Below are 16,823 nucleotides of genomic sequence, written 5' to 3' on the forward strand. Positions count from 1 at the left end.
ACAAATCCTCTGTCACAATAAGGTTAATCGACTCAGACCTTCGAACACTTCCTCCTCTGCATAGAACCTGCCAGATGCCCTCCCCTCTACTACCTGGGTGGGGGGACTACCCAAATATCTGCCATCCTTCAAAGGCCACCTCCCCACGAAGCACCCCCACTCCAAGCAGCCCCCACAGGGACCACGGCGCCCTGCAGCCCAGGCACTCGGGTCCCATGGAAATGCCTGACAATTCCATCTTTCGCCTTGAGACAGGTCCTGTACTAAGGACATGCTGCCGTTTTTCATCATGCATTACTTCATTTTCCTTTGTATACGTCAACAGTTCATGCGAATTTTCAGCAAATAAGGAAAGAACATCACATAACTCCTCCCCTTGTACTCCCTACAGTGCAAAACGCAACCCTGCCCGCGATAGCTATGAGATTGTTACTGGTTAAATGAACATGACCCTGGCTCCATCCCTGTCACCTTCACGTTAGGTGAAAAATGACAGCCGTCTAAATTCCTCAGTGTAGGAAGTGAAAAGGAGACTGGTGCGTAAAATGGTGATACGGCCACCAGAAACCAGCTTGGACGCCTGTGAGCGATCAGGAGGATACGCGGAATACAAAGGAAATACGCAGGGCTCTTGGTAAGAACACTTACACCAACTTAACAGCGTAAAGCACAACGGTGGCCAACGCTTTTGATTCAAAGGGTCAGGACAGTTTGAACTTAAAGACAGATTTACATTCTTTGGTTAGTGTTTAATTTGTGGCATCAGGATAGAAAAGAGAACATGTACAAACGGTTCTATTTTTAGAAATAAAAATTCAGCCACATACAGCCACCAGGACAGAAGTCTTCCTATCTCACCTGTTTCAAAGGCGTTTCCAACTCTAAGCAACCTGATAAATCCATGAGCACAGCCTCTGTCCTGCAGACACAGCACTGAACGGGACAACCACAGCTACCCTGCGCTCAGACGTGGGCAGTTCTCAGCACGCCCAGGCAGAGGGGAGGCCAGGCCACACTGTCAGCCAGCGCCCTGACCCCCTAGTACTCAGCACCCACTGAGTAGACGCAGCCAGGCTGCCCTGCCACCTCCATCTCAGCAGCATCCAAATCCCATGCTAAAAAAAAGACTGAAAACACAAAACCTAGGGAGGGGCCTCGAGGGAAGGGACAGCAGCAGGAATGAATAACGCTTCGAGCAGTTACACTCTGATTTTCTAAATACGTTTAAAACATATTCCTGAAACACTCAAAAACCAATCACCTGAACAAATCATATCAAAAGAACTCGTCAACAACAACAATAAACCTGCCAACACGCTCACGAACGAGGCCTCCCGGGTGACTCGAGCGGCCGCGTCCAAGCCGGTCCCGGGACGGACGCAGCGGCCACTTCATCCCCAGCTCTGGGGCCTGGAGGAGTGCTGACCACGTGCTCCCTCTCAGCCAGATCTCCCTCTCAGCCAGATGTCGGACAACAAAGGAAAGTGGTGCCCCCCCGGAGCACACAGGGAGGGGCTTCGGCTCCTAACATCAGGCGCCGAGCTGGCCTTGGGCTCGACCCAAGGCCTGCTCCCCAAGACCCCACTCGAGGCTGCCCTGTTCTCCCACCCCACAGCGTCGTTTCCTAGTCAGTTAACGAGGAGACTGCTGAGAGAACAGAGTGCCAGCCCCTCGCCAGCAGTGGGCTCTGGAGAGCCTGGCGGCCCCTCCGATCCCCTGGCTGCCAACAGAAAGGGAAGGCGGACCCTGGTGGCCTCTAGGTCCGGGCAGCCCAGCTCATGGCGAGCTGCAACTTGGTTTCCAGGGCTCCTCAGTCACACAGCAGCACATCTGCAAAGAGCAGAGTGCCTTCCAGTGCTTTCCGTGGGTTACTTTCTCAACACTGTCCTCGGGAGGTAACAGAAGCTGTTACTCCCCCACTGTCCCTGAGACTCAGGCCTGAATACCTTTAAGGTTCCTAAGGTCACGGACTGAAATCAAAAGCCAGGAATGCAGTAGCTCCAGTCCAGCACCCTGTACTGTAAAATCAACTTCAAATCACCCCTTTAAACTTGACCAACTAAGACTTTCACCCAAAAGGACATCACAAACATTCCAGCTGAGCAGGTTCTACTCTAATGACTCTTCTAAGTGAGTAACTTTCAACATGTCCAATATGTTATTTCTGAAAAAATCAATAAGACACTGTCAATAAAACAAGAGCTACACCTAGAAAAAAGAGAAGAATCTAAAAACAAAAGCACAAGCTGGCCCACAGTTCTTGGCTGCAGCACAGATGAGGAAAATCGGAGAAAGCCTTTCTGCACAACCATATGCCACCTCCAGGCCCGGCCAAGGGTGAGCTCGCCTGAGCCTCCCCACTTACTACAAACGGCAGACGGTGGGCCCGGGGGAGACGTGAGTCCCAAAAGGTGTGCACGCAACAAGGCGGCCTCAGAGCACGTGGCCCTGGAGAGTTCACATGCTTTCCGTTCCTATGCAAACAGTGTAGCTACTCAATGAACAATTGTGTAACAAGCAAAGATGTAAGTCACTTTCACCATCATCCCCCTCAAAAGCTGACTGACAAGTAAAACATGCAGACTGAAACCATCACTTCTAATTAACTGAAAATCAAGCTAGAGAGGAGCATGGAGGCATCCAGAAGATTAAACAAAGAACAGGCCTTTGGACGAAGAAGAGAGTTTGGGGGGAAAGACCTACACGGTCCTCTACCAAAATCCCTGCCTCACACCATCTCCTGAAAGACAAGACCCCACGCTGAGTCACGGGGAACCTCCCACCAGGCCGTGACCCCCCATGCCACGGTACAGACCGGAAAAGCATCCTCATTCTGCAAAAATGAATGGAAAGCACACCTCCCGAAATCTAGTGTTTGAACGCACCAAGGCAGTGGACGGGCAACACGCAGCCCAGCCTCAGAACCTCAGAACCTCAGATGGCCTCCAGTCTCCTTCAGCCCCTGCTCACGCTCTGCTCTATAAATACCCAGTCATCTCAAAATTTTACAGCCAGTTTTCATATCAGCTCTCGAATTAATTACCTGAAGCGCCAACAAGTAATAAAGAGTGATTTGGTCCTGGAAATAAAACCAAACTAATCCAATCCCGACAGTGAGAGAGATGCATATTTACTGCCAGAGAGCTGACAAATCCCACGCTGGATGCCAAAGCTAAATGCAACAGGATAAAAATGCATTCACTAAGCTTAAGAAATTGGAGAGCAAACAACGAGAGGGCTTTTTAGAAGCATTCGTGTCTGTACAGCATTCAGTCCCACTCCATATGCAAAAGTCTTAAAAATACACACAAGAGTGACGCTGCACATGCGCCCCAAGAGCCACGCCGGAGAACGCGCTGTGCCGAAGCGCAGGAGAACTGGAAGCCAGCCAGCCAGCGCCCGGCAACGGTGAACAGGCTTCCTGTGAAATACTACACAGCACTGGAAAAGCGAGGAGGGGGACGCAGGAGGATGCGAGGAGGACGCGAGGAGGGGGACGCGGGAGGACGCGAGGAGGAATCCAAGAACCTGATGAGGATGAAGCGGTCGCTGTGACAGGCGCAGAAACACGTAGGACTAAACCAGAAGAGTTCAGTGGTGTAAAAATACGTGGTACACGTAAGGAAAAGCAAACCAACAGTCAACGCGAGACGTGAGGCAGGCCACAGACTGGGGACCCATCACCCTGCAGAGTTCAACAGCCACGTCCTCTTCCTTAAACTGGACACCTGAGTAGCCGCTCTAGGATGACTCATTCCTTACCCCATATTCTAAAACTTCATACAGGCTCCCCCCACCCCACCCCCCCCCCCGGCTGCTCCAAAACATTCAGGATCTTAGTTTCCCAATCAGGAATTGAACTCACGCTGCCTACATTGGAAGTACAGAGTCTTAACCACTGGACTGCCAGGGAAGTCCCCAAAACTTCATACGTACTTTTTACCAATTCCATATTTTCCTCAAAATCACTGTTTCCCCATAGTACTATACAGAAACTGAATAAAGCTGGGTGGAAGCATAAAAAAGAACTGCAAAGCTGAAAACCACAAAATAAGGGGTGGGGGTTGGGGGAAGAGAAGCTCCCTCCATAGCTATAAACCAACTTAAAACAAGGCCCTGCCTTTAATCCCCAGGACTTGCAGGGCGTGTCTGTGCTCCTGACCGACTCCATCCACAGCACAGGCCACTCCAACCGGTGAGATCCTGTCACCAGGAACCGCCCTGTTCAGCAAGTTTTCAAAACCGGTCAACCAGACTCTTTTTTTTGAAAAGAGTCTCTCTCCGATTCTGTCTCACTCCACAAACAAGAACCGTTTTCCCCAGAACAAAGGCAATTTTCAAAAAAATGCTTCAAATGAAAAGAAAGATGACATAGAACTCCCTCTCGATTTTGCACCTGAAATTAATCAAAGAAAGCCTTCCGAGCCAAGCAATAATCAGGAGAATCACCCGGGCCTGTAAAACCGCGAGAGCTGGAAGAATAGGAGCGTCTTAAATCCACTAAGCATATTTAAGGCCTAACCAGTAACAAGGTTACCCAGTTCTTCAAAACTGGAATTAACCGAAGGGAGCAACTCGGATGAAGCCCGATCCATCCGAAACGAATGCTCGTTAGGGAATCCCACACCTGGGATTCGGACACACTGGAGAAGGGCAGGGGTCACAAGGGTTTCGGCCCGGGACTCCCGCCCGCACAGGACCGCGTTCGGCCCGCGGGGCGCAGGGGCGCGCCGACCCTCGCCGCACCTGCGGGACCGGCGCCCCCAACCCCGCGCGCGGGGACACCGCACAAAGGCCGGCACGGCCCCTCCCCCGCGCCCGGCCCACCTCGGCCGTAGGCCTTGGCGCAGATCCACTGCAGGTTGGCGGCGATCTTGGCCCGCGCCGGGTCGTAGCGGTCCAGCGGCACGATGTCCACGGCGCCGTCGGGCGCGGCCTCCATCCTCCTCCAGCCCTCCCCGGCCGGGCAGCCGCCCGCGTCCACCATCTGCACACAAAAGGGCCGCTGCAGCGCGGGACGCGCAGGGCCGCGCGGGACAAAGGCGCCGCGCCCCTCGCCGCGCCCGGGACCCGCGTGGGGCCGCCGGTCACCGGCCGCCCGCGCGCCCCGCGCCCCCCGGCTCGCCGCCCCGGCCCGCGCCCCCGCCGCCTCACCTCAGAGCCGCCACCGTCGCCGCCGCCGCGGGTGCTGCTGCTGCATGCTGCGCGGCCGAGCCGGGGCCCGCGGGGCCGGGGCGGGAAACAGGGGGCGCGGGCCGAGGCCTCGGGCCGGGGCGGGGGGCGCGTGCGCGGATCCGGGGGCGGCGGCGGCGGCGGCTGAGGAGGCGGCCCACCGGCGGGAGCGCGCGCACACCGCTCACACACACCCCGCCGAGGCCGGCGCAGGCGCAGTGGGCGCGGCCGCCGGCCCGCGCTCTCCCCGCCCCTTTGCGCAGGCGCAGCGGGCGCTGGCCCGCGCTCGTCCCGCCCCTCCGCGCAGGCGCAGTGGGTGCCGACCGAGGCCCCGCCCTTTCTCGCCGGCGCGGGGTCGCGCACTCGCGCGCGCGGACCGACAGGCCTCGGCGGGTCCCTCAGCATCTCTTTGTCTGGGCCGCGCCTCCCACTTCCCCGGCGCTGGGTCGTCCGGACCGCTGGACCCCAGCCGCCGCCCGACGGGCGGAGCTCCTGTGGAGCCAAGGGCGACCTGGGAAAGCGCTCGGTGCCTGCGGTCCAGCGCCCCAGAGCAGCCCCGGGGTTCCCCCCCCCACACTCTGGTATCGCAGCGCGGGGAGCCGCCTTCCCCCCATAGTGGACCTCGGTACCCAGAGAACCAATCTCCAGTCAAGTAACCCAAAGAGCCTGAGGGCGCCTCCTACCTCAGGGTGCTGGGAGCTCGGGGACCCCACGCCGAGAGAGTCGCCTCTGGAATACACGCCCCCCCCCCCACCCCAACCCCATCCCGCGGCCCTGGCAGCCCGGGAAACCCCCTCCCTCTGCAGCTTCTGGAGCCTGCCTGGACCACCCGCGCCTGGGAGAGCCCCGTGTGGGCCTAGCCGTGGAGTCCAGGGCCCGGTCCGGGGAAAGTGGGCATCCGGACACCCGAGACAAACTGCACGGTCCTCACCCACGAGTGTAGCCTTGGGGACGAGCCTCAGTCACGTCTTCCAAAAGGGGCTGGCTCCGTCCTGACGAAGTCACCACCAAAGGGCCTGTGTTGGGCTAGTAACATGGCCAGACCTGTGTAAGTGATGCTCAGCTAAGGACCTCACCACCTAACACTTGAGAAAACCCTAAGAAAGGGCTCCTGGTTTCTCTGCCAAACACCAGCCTTCTGGAGCCCAAGGCCTGGAGGACAGCAGAAGAGAGACAGTTTTCTATGAGCAAGGGGCCCAGGAGGAAGGTCACCTCCACTCCACCCAGCGTCCTAAGCCAGAGAAGACCCAGGCTGTCAAGTGACTCAGGCTCCAGGACCCAGCCACAAACAGTCCTGTGCAGGCAGAAGCCTCACTCGGGCTCACAGCAGGGGACAAAACACAAATCCCTGCCCCTCTCTCAGCCCCCAGGGAGCTGAAAGAATGTGCCTGCATGCGAGGAGGTGAAAGTGTAGGCGGATCTGGGGGTGGGCAGGTGAGGTAAGCTGCAGGGGGGAATTTGGCAAAGACCTGCAGGAACTGAAGGGCAAGCAGGAGCGTACCTGGGCAGCTGGGGTCTGGGCAAGGGAACAGCAGGTGCAGAGACCCTGCAACAGGAGTGCCTGGTATGGAAGAAAAGGGGAGGGGCTGAACCCAGGATCCAGGGACACTGGTAGGAAAGAGGTGTGGGGGAGGGGTGGTGCAGATTCTGCACAGGGAGAACCTTGACCCCGTTCTCTGAGATGGGAAGCCAAGCGCTCAGTCGTGTCCGACTCTGCAACCCCGTGGACTGTAGCCCGCCAGGCTCCTCTGTGGGTAGGAACCTCCAAGCAAGAAGACTGAAGTGGGTTGCCATGCCCTCCTCCAGGGGATCTTCCTGACCCAGGGCATGACCGTCTCTTAGGGTTCCTTGGTAGCCAGTTTCTTTACCACTAGGGCCACCTGGAGACTTTGGAGGGACTTTGAACATGGGGAGGAAGGATGTGACTGACCCTTTAGAAGGGTCGTTCTGGTTGCTGGGTGAAGAGTAGGTGGTAGGAAGGACAAGGAAGGAAGCAGGGAGACCATCCCCTGATGGCTGGGGTGTGAGTTCATAGAGCAGGGATAGAGGGTGACTCTGGGGGTTTTCATTGACCTTGACTTTATTTCCGGCAATCTTATTAGTTATAACTGTCTTTTGGAGGATTCATTAGGATTTTCTATATATGAGACGCTGGGCCTCTGGGAATAGAGTCAGTTGTACTTCTTCCTTTTCAGTCTGGGTGCCTCTTATTTCTTCTCACCCGGGCCAGAACCTCCAACACAACATTAACTAGAATTAGCTGAGCAGGGACTTCCCTGGTGGTCTGGTGGTCCAGGGCTTAAGACTCCACTCTGCCAACGTAAGGAGCTTGGGTTCAATCCCTAGTCAGGAACTATGATCCTAAATGCCACATGGTGTAGCCCCCAAAATAAAATTTTTTAAAAGTAGCAGAGCAGATATCTTTGACGTGTTCTGCTCTTAGGAGAGAAGCGTCCAGTCGTGGACCACAGGGTATGTATGGTGTCAACTGCGGTAGGGGGTGGGGGGTGTATTTATCAGGTTGGGAAAGTTCCCTTCTATTCCTGTTTTGTTGGGTGTTTTACTCTTGAAAGGTGTTGGATTTCAGCAAATGCTTGGTGTGTGTGACTATGGAGATTATCATGTGTGGTATTTTTACTTATTCTGTTAATGTAGTTCTTTACATTAATAACTTTTGGATACTGAACCAGCCTCAAATCCCTCTTGGTCAAAGTGTATAATTTTTTTTCAAGTTTAGCAAATCGTTTTGTGGAGTTTTATGGAGATAAATGACATGATATTGAGTAAGTTTAAGGTGTGCAATGTGATAATTTGCTCTGTGTATAGGTATACACTGTGAGATGATGACCACAGTAAGGTTGCCTAACACACTCATCGGTCACCTAGTTACGTGTGTGTGGTGAGAACACATACGATATGCTCTCCTAGCAACTTGCAGGTATGTTAACTAGTCAGCGTGCTGTGCATTACACACCCCAGAGGTATTCATCTTGTAACTATGCATTTCTATACTTTGATCAAAATCTCTCCGTTTCCCCCACTCCCCAGCCTCTGCCAACCACCAATACACTCTTTGTTTCTATGAGTTTGATTTTTGTAGATTCCACATATAAGTGAGATCATGCAGTTCTTGTTCCTCTGTCTGGCTTAGGTTTCTTTAGCATAATACCCTCAACACAAGTTCATGTTGTCATAAATGGCAGGATTTCCTCATTTTTATGGCGATATTCATACACTTCGTTATGGACTACATTTCCTCTGTCCACCCATGCTTAGGTTGTTTTTGTGTCTTAGATATTTTGAATGCTGCTGCAATGAACTTGAAGGGTGCATGTATCTGTTTGAGATAGTGATTTCATGTCCTTCAGATATGTGCCCAGAAGTGAGATTGCTGGATCATGTCGCTAAGTCGTGTCCGACTCTTTGCATCCCCATGGACTGCAGCACATCAGGCTCCCCTGTCCTTCACTGTCTCCTGGAGTTTGCTCAAATTCATGTCCAAAGAGTCCGTGATGCCATCTAACCATCTCATCCTTTCTGATGCTGAAGCTGAAGCTCCAATACTCTGGCCACCTGATACAAAGAGCTGACTCATTAGAAAAGACCCTGATGCTGGGAAAGATCGATGACAACAGGAGGAGGCGGCGGCAGAGGATAAGTCCCTTGTTTCCGATCTTAAAAGGAGGGACTGCCGTGGCAGCCCAGTGGTTGCAGCTCTGCTCTTCCCCTGTTGCAGGGGTCTGTGCAGGTTCCGTCCCTGATTGGGAAACAGATCCCACATGCTGAGCCACCAAAACAAAATAAGGAATTTCTTTAAAAAAAACAACAGGAAAGCCCTCAGCCTTTCACCACGATGACGTTACCTGTGATTGTCATATATGCCCTGTACTATGTTAACTTAAATTCCTTCTATACCAAATTTGTGGAGACTTTGACATAAAGTATGTTGAATTTTGTCAAATTCATTTTTTGTGTGCATGTATGGAGATACTCATGTAATTTTACCTTTTACTATTAATGTGTTTTATCACATTTCTCTATTTACATATTTTGAACCATCCTGCATCCCAGGGATGAATCCCACTTGATTATGGGGTATGATCCTTTAATGTGCTATTGTTAGTCCCCTGTTGAGAATCTCTATATCCATATTCTTCACAGATTAAGTCTATAGTTTTCTTTTCTTGCAGTGCCCTTATTCAGCTTTGTTACCAAGATAATAATGTTGGCCTTGTGAAATGAATATGAGAGAATTCACCCCTCTAAAAGTTTTTGGAGGAATTTGAAAAGGATTGGCACTGATTCTTCTTTAAAGGTTTGGTAGAATTCACCAATGAAACCACCAGGGACTGGGCTTTTCTTTGCTGGGAGATTTTTTACTTTTTGTGTACTGACTTACCGGCTGTGCCGGGGCTTGGCTGCTGCAAGGCTTCCTCTAGTTGCAGCGAGCTGGGCTGCCCTCCAGTTGTGGTGACCAGCTCCGCACTGCGGTGGCTTCTCTTGTGGAGCTCGAGCTCTAGAGCCCTCAGGCCGCGTGGTTGTGGCATGCAAGCTTAGTTGCCCTGAGGTGTGTGGGATCCCCCTGGACCAGGGATCGAACCCATGTCCCCTGCATTGGCAGGCAGATTCTTAACCACTGGACCACCGGGGAAGTCCTGCTGGGAAACTTTTGATGACTCAATCCCTTTAGTCCTTATTGGTCTAGTTAGATTTCCTCTTTCTTCATGATTCAGTCTTGGCATGCTGTATGTTTCTGGAAATTTATTCCTTTAGCTCTAGGCTATTTAGCCTGTGGGAGCGTGTTTACTGTAGTCTGAGTCTGTATTTCTGTGGTATCTGTTGTAATGTCTCTTCTTTGACGTATGCCTTTGTTGATTTGAGTCCTCTCTTTTTCTTGATTAGTCTAGCACAAGTCTTGTCGATTTTACTTTCAAAAAAACTGACCCCTAGCTTTGTTGTTTTTTTTTCCTATTGTTTTCCTTTCTGCTCTAATCAGTGACCCACCAGCTCAGAGCTTGAGGACACAGGGCGGCACCTGGTCCTTCAGAGTCCAGCCCGGAAAGAAAGGTGGAAACTCCCTCCAGCACCGGGTGCCTTGGGCTAGCAGCCCTGACCTACCTCCTCCCAAGCTCTGCTCCTGAGGCTTCTTCCCCCACCACCCCAGCTGACCCAAAGGCCCTCCCATACCCTCAGAAACAGAAATGACCGTCCTTGGGGGTTACGCCAGCTTGCTTCTGTTTCTTTGCCTACTTCTCCCCCAAGGCTCTCACAAGTCCCAAGCTCCCCGCATTTTTCCTTATTCACACTGATTCTCTTGGTGCGCCCCCGCAAGTCGCCCCCATGCACACTCCACGTGAAATGTCAGCTTTACTCGGGGAAACACAGAGCGCAGAGTAGGAAACCAAGCGGCCACCTGATCATCTGGAATGAGGACCTGAGACACAACGGCTGGGCGGTGGCAGTGACCGCTTTATGCTGAGCCCTGAAAACCCAGTCTGAAGAAAATGCAGAGTTAACCTTTCTATTGACTTGGCAGCTGCCTCTTCTTTACTGAAATAAAATAATGCCGTCTCTATTTTTAGTCTCCATTCCATGAATTCTAACGGATTTTGGTTAGATTCCCACAATGTCAACAGGGAAGAAGTCTCGTGGAATCAAGCACCATGTGGAGCGTGTAGGATCCTGACAGCTACCTGCTGGCTTCATACACGTCACAAGGCTTCCGTAGCCCCCAAAGAACAGGCGGGCCAGCCCTGCCCAAATAAGCCTGGACATTAGCTGGAAGCTAACTGCCAGCTGGAAGTGCCAACACACAGAGAAGGCAGCCGTCGATGTCCTGGGGCGGCCTCTGCTCACCACTGATCACAGGACCATGGCCAGAGTTGCTTGTTTAAGGCATGGATAAAGAAGCACACGTATGACTCTACCATGATTTAAAATCATTTAAATAGTCATGTTTGGGGACAGCTGATTTCCGTTTTCATCTCACAGTGTGTGCTGGAGCAGGTTATCTGAGAAGGGGCCCATGGGCTCCCTCCGATTACCCACTGGGTACTTGGTACAGAAAAGGTTAGTGGCAGGTCACCTGTAGCTGGCAGGGGGGCCGGGAGCCTGGAGAGGCACCCCAGCCTCAGAGCCCTATAGACCACACATCACGTACATACCTGCTCAGAGAAGCTGTATTCCCAGTAGCCAAAGGGAGGAAACAGCTTAGACCCCGAGCAGTGGGTGGGTGTGGGTAAACAGGATGGAATATCCCTCAGCCATAAAGGCTCTGACAGACATTGCAACGCGGATGAACTTGGAAAACATGATGCTGAGTGAGAGAAGCCAGACTCGAGAGGCCACAGAGCGAGCGATTCTGCAACCGAGAGGACCCTGGGGGGCTCCTGGGCACGGGAGCTTTTCTGTGTCCCCGTTTCTTGTTGGCAGGGCATAAGCTTCAGCCTCCAGAACCTTCCCTGAGCGCCAAAGGGCAGGTTCAAACTGATCAGGGAAGGGAGGGAATGCAGAGACAAGGGAGGGGCAGACACAACCCTGCAGCCTCAGGGCAGGGTCCTGGTTCTGCCTCAGGGGACACTTATGACAGTCTCCTTCAGCTCTCCTGCAGAAAACCCTCAACAGACAGGCCATGTTAACCACCTGATGAAGCCTTCCTCATTCCAGAAAGAAGGTCATGAGTCATAAACATGAAGCTCCTCATGAGATCCCCCGGGGCCAGACTCAGGGAATGAAGGCCCTGCACACCCTGATCAATATCAGCACCCTCTCCCCTCGAGCCATTGCTATGAAACCCCAGGTTGGGGTACACAGTGTTGAGGGGCATGAGCTGCTGTGGCCCCCTTTGCCTGGCAAAGCAGTAAAGCTCTTCTTTTCTGCTTTGCCCCAAACTCTGTCTCTGAGGTTCAGTTTGGCACCGCTGCCTGGAGGCCAAGCTTTCAGTGTTGATGTGAAATGTCCGGATCAGGCAAACCCAGAGACAGTGCAGCGCGCAGGGGCTGGATGGGCGGAGGCAGATGACAGTCAGTGAGTGCAGGTGTTTTTGGGGTGATGAGAATGTGCTGGGGAACTATGGGCTTCCCTGGTGGCTCAGACAGTGAAGAATCCGCCTGCAGTGTGGGAGACCTGGGTTCCATCCCTGGGTTGGGAAGATCACCCAAAGGAGGAAACAGCAACCCACTCCAGCACGCTTGCCTGGAGAATTCCATGGACAGAGAAGCTTGTGGGGCTGCAGTCCAGGAGGTCGCAAAGAGTCAGACACGACTGAGTGACTTTCACTAAGAATGTGCTGGAAGTGCTGATGGGCACACACTAAAAACCACTGTACTGTACACTTTGAGGGAGTGGGTTTTATGATGTGGGAATCAGGACTCAGCAGAAAGCGTCCCTGGGGGTTCAGCGGCCAAGAACCCACCTGGCAATACAGGCGACACGAGTACGATCCCTGGTCCGGGAAGATCCCACATGTTGCGACGCAACTAAGCCTGCGCACCACAACTGCTCAGCCTGGGCTCTGCAACGGGAGAAGCTGAGGCAGTGAGAAGCCCAGGCACCAAAGCAAGAGAGCAGCCCCGGCTTGCCACAGCCAGAGAAGAGCCTGTGCGCAATGAAGACCCAGCACAGCCACAGGTAAAGAAATCTTAACAAATTGAAAAGCAAAAACGCATCATAGAAGCAAGTTCTCACTGTCTTCATTGTATCACACTTGAGGTCAAAGGTACAGTTTCCTGTTTCCTGACTGCCCCCACTCAGGGTGGACCAATGCGCTCCTTCCCAGGTACTGGGACTTTCCTCGTGGAGACAGAAACCTCTCTTGTTGTTGCTGCTTCACCGTCTGTTTACTCAGTGGCGGCTCGGGGCCGTGCTTGCGAGTGGGGGCAGGTCTGTCCTGCTTGACAATCCGGGTAAAAGCCCCAGGCCGTCCGTCGGCGTGGTGCACACGTGCGTGCCACACACCACTTCCTGAGAGCAAGCCTTACTTCCATTAAAAAGGAAAAGAGGAAGGGAATTTTATACATCCTTCATTGTTAAAGAAATTATCTTCTTGGCACAAACCTAAAATGTGAAACAAAATACGAGAACATTAACAGCACCTAGAGCCCAGCTGGTCTGCGGGGCAGCCAGAACCCTGGAGCCTGCGTGAAGGGCGGCAATGGACTTGACTCAGGAGCCCACGGCCTTGTGTTCAGGAGGCCAGTTCCAATGTGGCAGAATCTGGACTTCAGAGCGGCTGCCGAGGGCATCCTATCTCATCCGGCATCTTTAACTCACTGGAAAACGCTTCCGACAGAAAAGGGGAAAACCCTTTGTTCCTGGGACAGAAGGAGCAGCAGCCACTCCCCCTAGAGTCCTTGAGGCAGGGATAGCGAGTGCCCTGCCCTATTGCCTAAACGTCCTTACGGTGCAATGGCATCTGATTGACAGGAAGGAAAACTAAAGATCAAGTCACGTGTCCTGTGCAGGTGGTCCTCAGGCTGGGTGGGCGCCGTCACAGGGGCAGCCCCTCCGGCCATCTGTGGGTGAATGTCATGATGTAACTGAACCTCGTTCACACTCCAGTCGCAAGGTGTGGGGACAGGTTCAAGGAGGTCCGGCTGCTGCGGGCAGGAAGCATCGGGACTTTCTCAGTGGGATGAAGGGGGGCCTCCCCCATCAGTCAGCCTGTGTGAGAGATGCCACCGGCGCCAGGGTCCTTCTGATGGAGACACCTGGCCCTCGACACCCCTGCCTGGACCAGACGGTCCGAGGGCAGTGCTTGGGGTGTGGACAGGTGCCCAGGGCTTCCTGAGCCCCGTGAAGACTGACAGACACCCCGCATCGCACCAACAGTGTCCTTAGCGGAGAGCGCCCATGCCAGGATGTGGCCTGCCCACCACCCCTCCCAGCAGTGCTCCAGGGAGAGGAGACCGGGCATCAACTGGGAAGGGGGGCCAAAGCTGGGGGACTGAGGTGCCCCCCGATGTCCCGGGCCAGGATGCCGAGGGCAGGGTAGCTGGGAGATGGCCTGCCCCTTTCGCCTCCGTCAATGCCCAAACAACACCCGTCGCCCCCCACCAGCTCCCGCTTAATGAAAATGACACAGGTTCAGCAATTGTGCTCCTGGCTATTTACCCGAAGAGCTGGAAACTCCTGTCCACACAAAACCTGAACATGGGTGTTTGTAGCAGCTTTATTCTTAACTGACAAGGCTTGGGAGCAAACAAGATGCCCTTTTCAGGAGGTAAATGAATAAACTGATCCACCCAGTCAGTGGGCTGTTATTCAGCACTGAAAAGAAATGAGGTATCAAGCCGTGAAAAGACATGGAGGAGACTGAAATGCATATGGGGCGGTGGGAGGAGCCAATCTGGAAAGGCTACACTTTCCAACTAAGTGACACTCTGGAAAACTGTGGAGACTGGTTTTTTAAAAAACCGGCGGTTGCCGGGAGGAGGGAGGGAGGCGTGAACAGGCGGCGCACACGGGACGTTTAGGGCAGTGAAGCTGCTCCGTGTGATGCGATGCTTTTAACCGTGTTTATTTACTTGTGGCTGCGCTGGGTCTTCACTGCTGCACGTGGGCTTTCTTTCTGGTTGTGGCGAGCGGGGAGCTACCCTCTAGTTTCGGTGTGCGGACTTCTCACTGCGGTGGCCTCTCTTGTTACACTCTAAGCACACGGGCTTCAGTAGTTGCTCGCTCGCTCGTGGGCTCTAGAGCACAGGCTCAGTAGTTGCAGCACTTGGACTTAGCTGTTCCTCGGCGTGTGGGATCTTCCTAAATCAGGGATCGAACCCTTGTCCCCTGCATTGGTAGGCAGATTCTTAACCACTGAGGCACGAGCGAAGTCCCTCTGTGCGATATTATAATAGTGGATTGCCCTGCGTGCCTGCTCAGTCCTGTCCGACTCTTTGCAATACCACGGACTGCAGCCCGCCAGGCTCCTCTGTCAGCGGAATTTCCCAGGCAAGAATACTGGAGTGGGCTGCCATTTCCTCTTCCAGGGAATATTCCCGACCCAGAGATTGAACCCACGTCCCCCACGTCTCCTGCACTGCAGGCAGCTTCTTTACCGCTGAACCACCGGGGAAGCCTGGGTACACGTCATTATGTATTTGTCAAAGCCCATCAAATGTGCACCCCCGAGAGTGAATCCTAACAGAACGGTGGGGTTTAGTTAATAACAACGCACTAACAGGGCTTCAGCTGGAACACACGCACTCGCTACAGTGAGATGTTAAAGGGGACACTGGTTGCAGGGGCCGGTCGTGAGAACACTGTCAGATCAGTCACTCAGTCGTGTCCGACTCTTTGCGACCCCATGAATCGCAGCACACCAGGCCTCCCTGTCCATCACCAACTCCCGGAGTTCACTCAGACTCACGTCCACCGAGTCAGTGATGCCATCCAGCCATCTCATCCTCTGTCGTCCCCTTCTCCTCCTGCCCCCAATCCCTCCCAGCATCAGAGTCTTTTCCAATGAGTCAACTCTTCACATGAGCTGGCCAAAGTACTGGAGTTTCAGCTTTAGCATCAGTCCTTCCAAATAAATCCCAGGGCTGATCTCCTTCGGAATGGACTGGTTGGACCTCCTTGCAGTCCAAGGGACTCTCAAGAGTCTTCTCCAACACCACAGTTCAAAAGCATCAATTCTTCGGCGCTCAGCCTTCTTCACAGTCCAACTCTCACATCCATACATGACCACAGGAAAAACCATAGCCTTGACTAGACGGACCTTTGTTGGCAAAGTAATGTCTCTGCTTTTGAATATGCTATCTAGGTTGGTCATAACTTTCCTTCCAAGGAGTAAGCATCTTTTAATTTCATGGCTGCATTCACCATCTGTAGTGATTTTGGAGCCCAGAAAAATAAAGTCTGACACTGTTTCCACTGTTTCCCCATCTATTTCCCATGAAGTGGTGGGACCGGATGCCATGATCTTCGTTTTCTGAATGTTGAGCTTTAAGCCAACTTTTTCACTTTCCACTTTCACTTTCATCAAGAGGCTTTTGAGTTCCTCTTCACTTTCTGCCATAAGGGTGGTGTCATCTGCATAGCTGAGGTTATTGATATTTCTCCCGGCAATCTTGATTCCAGCTTGTGTTTCTTCCAGTCCAGCATTTCTCATGATGTACTCTGCATATAAGTTAAACAGGGTGACAATATACAGCCTTGACGAACTCCTTTTCCTATTTGGAACCAGTCTGTTGTTCCATGTCCAGTTCTAACTGTTGCTTCCTGACCTGCATACAAATTTCTCAAGAGGCAGGTCAGGTGGTCTGTTATTCCCATCTCTTTCAGAATTTTCCACAGTTTATTGTGATCCACACAGTCAAAGGCTTTGGCATAGTCAATAAAGCAGAAATAGAGGTTTTTCTGGAACTCTCTTGCTTTTTCTATGATCCAGCAGATGTTGGCAATTTGATCTCTGGTTCCTCTGCCTTTTCTAAAACCAGCTTGAACATCTGGAAGTTCACGGTTCACATATTGCTGAAGCCTGGCTTGGAGAATTTTGAGCATTACTTTACTAGCGTGTGAGATGAGTGCAATTGTGCAGTAGTTTGAGCATTCTTTGGCATTGCCTTTCTTTGGGATTGAAATGAAAACTAACCTTTTCCAGTCCTGTGGCCACTGCTGAGTTTTCCAAATTTGCTGGCATATTGAGTGCAGCACTT

The 16,823-nt window shown here is 52.9% G+C and overlaps 1 protein-coding gene across 4 annotated transcripts in view; it reads right to left on the reverse strand.

Annotated features, from left to right (window-relative positions):
* Nucleotides 1-5,256, reverse strand: part of CAMSAP1 (calmodulin regulated spectrin associated protein 1) — a 43,002-nt gene extending 37,746 nt beyond the window's left edge. For 2 of the 4 annotated variants that reach the window (XM_027556723.1, XM_027556722.1), the window contains exons 1-2: nt 5,155-5,256; nt 4,828-4,987 (exon numbers count right to left, since the gene is read on the reverse strand). In XM_027556723.1, the coding sequence (XP_027412524.1) occupies nt 4,828-4,987 (160 nt within the window). In that variant the 5' untranslated portion in view covers nt 5,155-5,256. The remainder of the gene's footprint in view (nt 1-4,827; nt 4,988-5,154) is intronic. The other 2 variants (XM_027556725.1, XM_027556724.1) reach the window with 1 other exon arrangement.
* Between the last annotated feature and the right edge of the window lie 11,567 nt (nt 5,257-16,823).

Source organism: Bos indicus x Bos taurus, chromosome 11 (assembly GCF_003369695.1).
Source record: "Bos indicus x Bos taurus breed Angus x Brahman F1 hybrid chromosome 11, Bos_hybrid_MaternalHap_v2.0, whole genome shotgun sequence".
NCBI classification, from domain to species: Eukaryota; Metazoa; Chordata; class Mammalia; order Artiodactyla; family Bovidae; genus Bos; species Bos indicus x Bos taurus.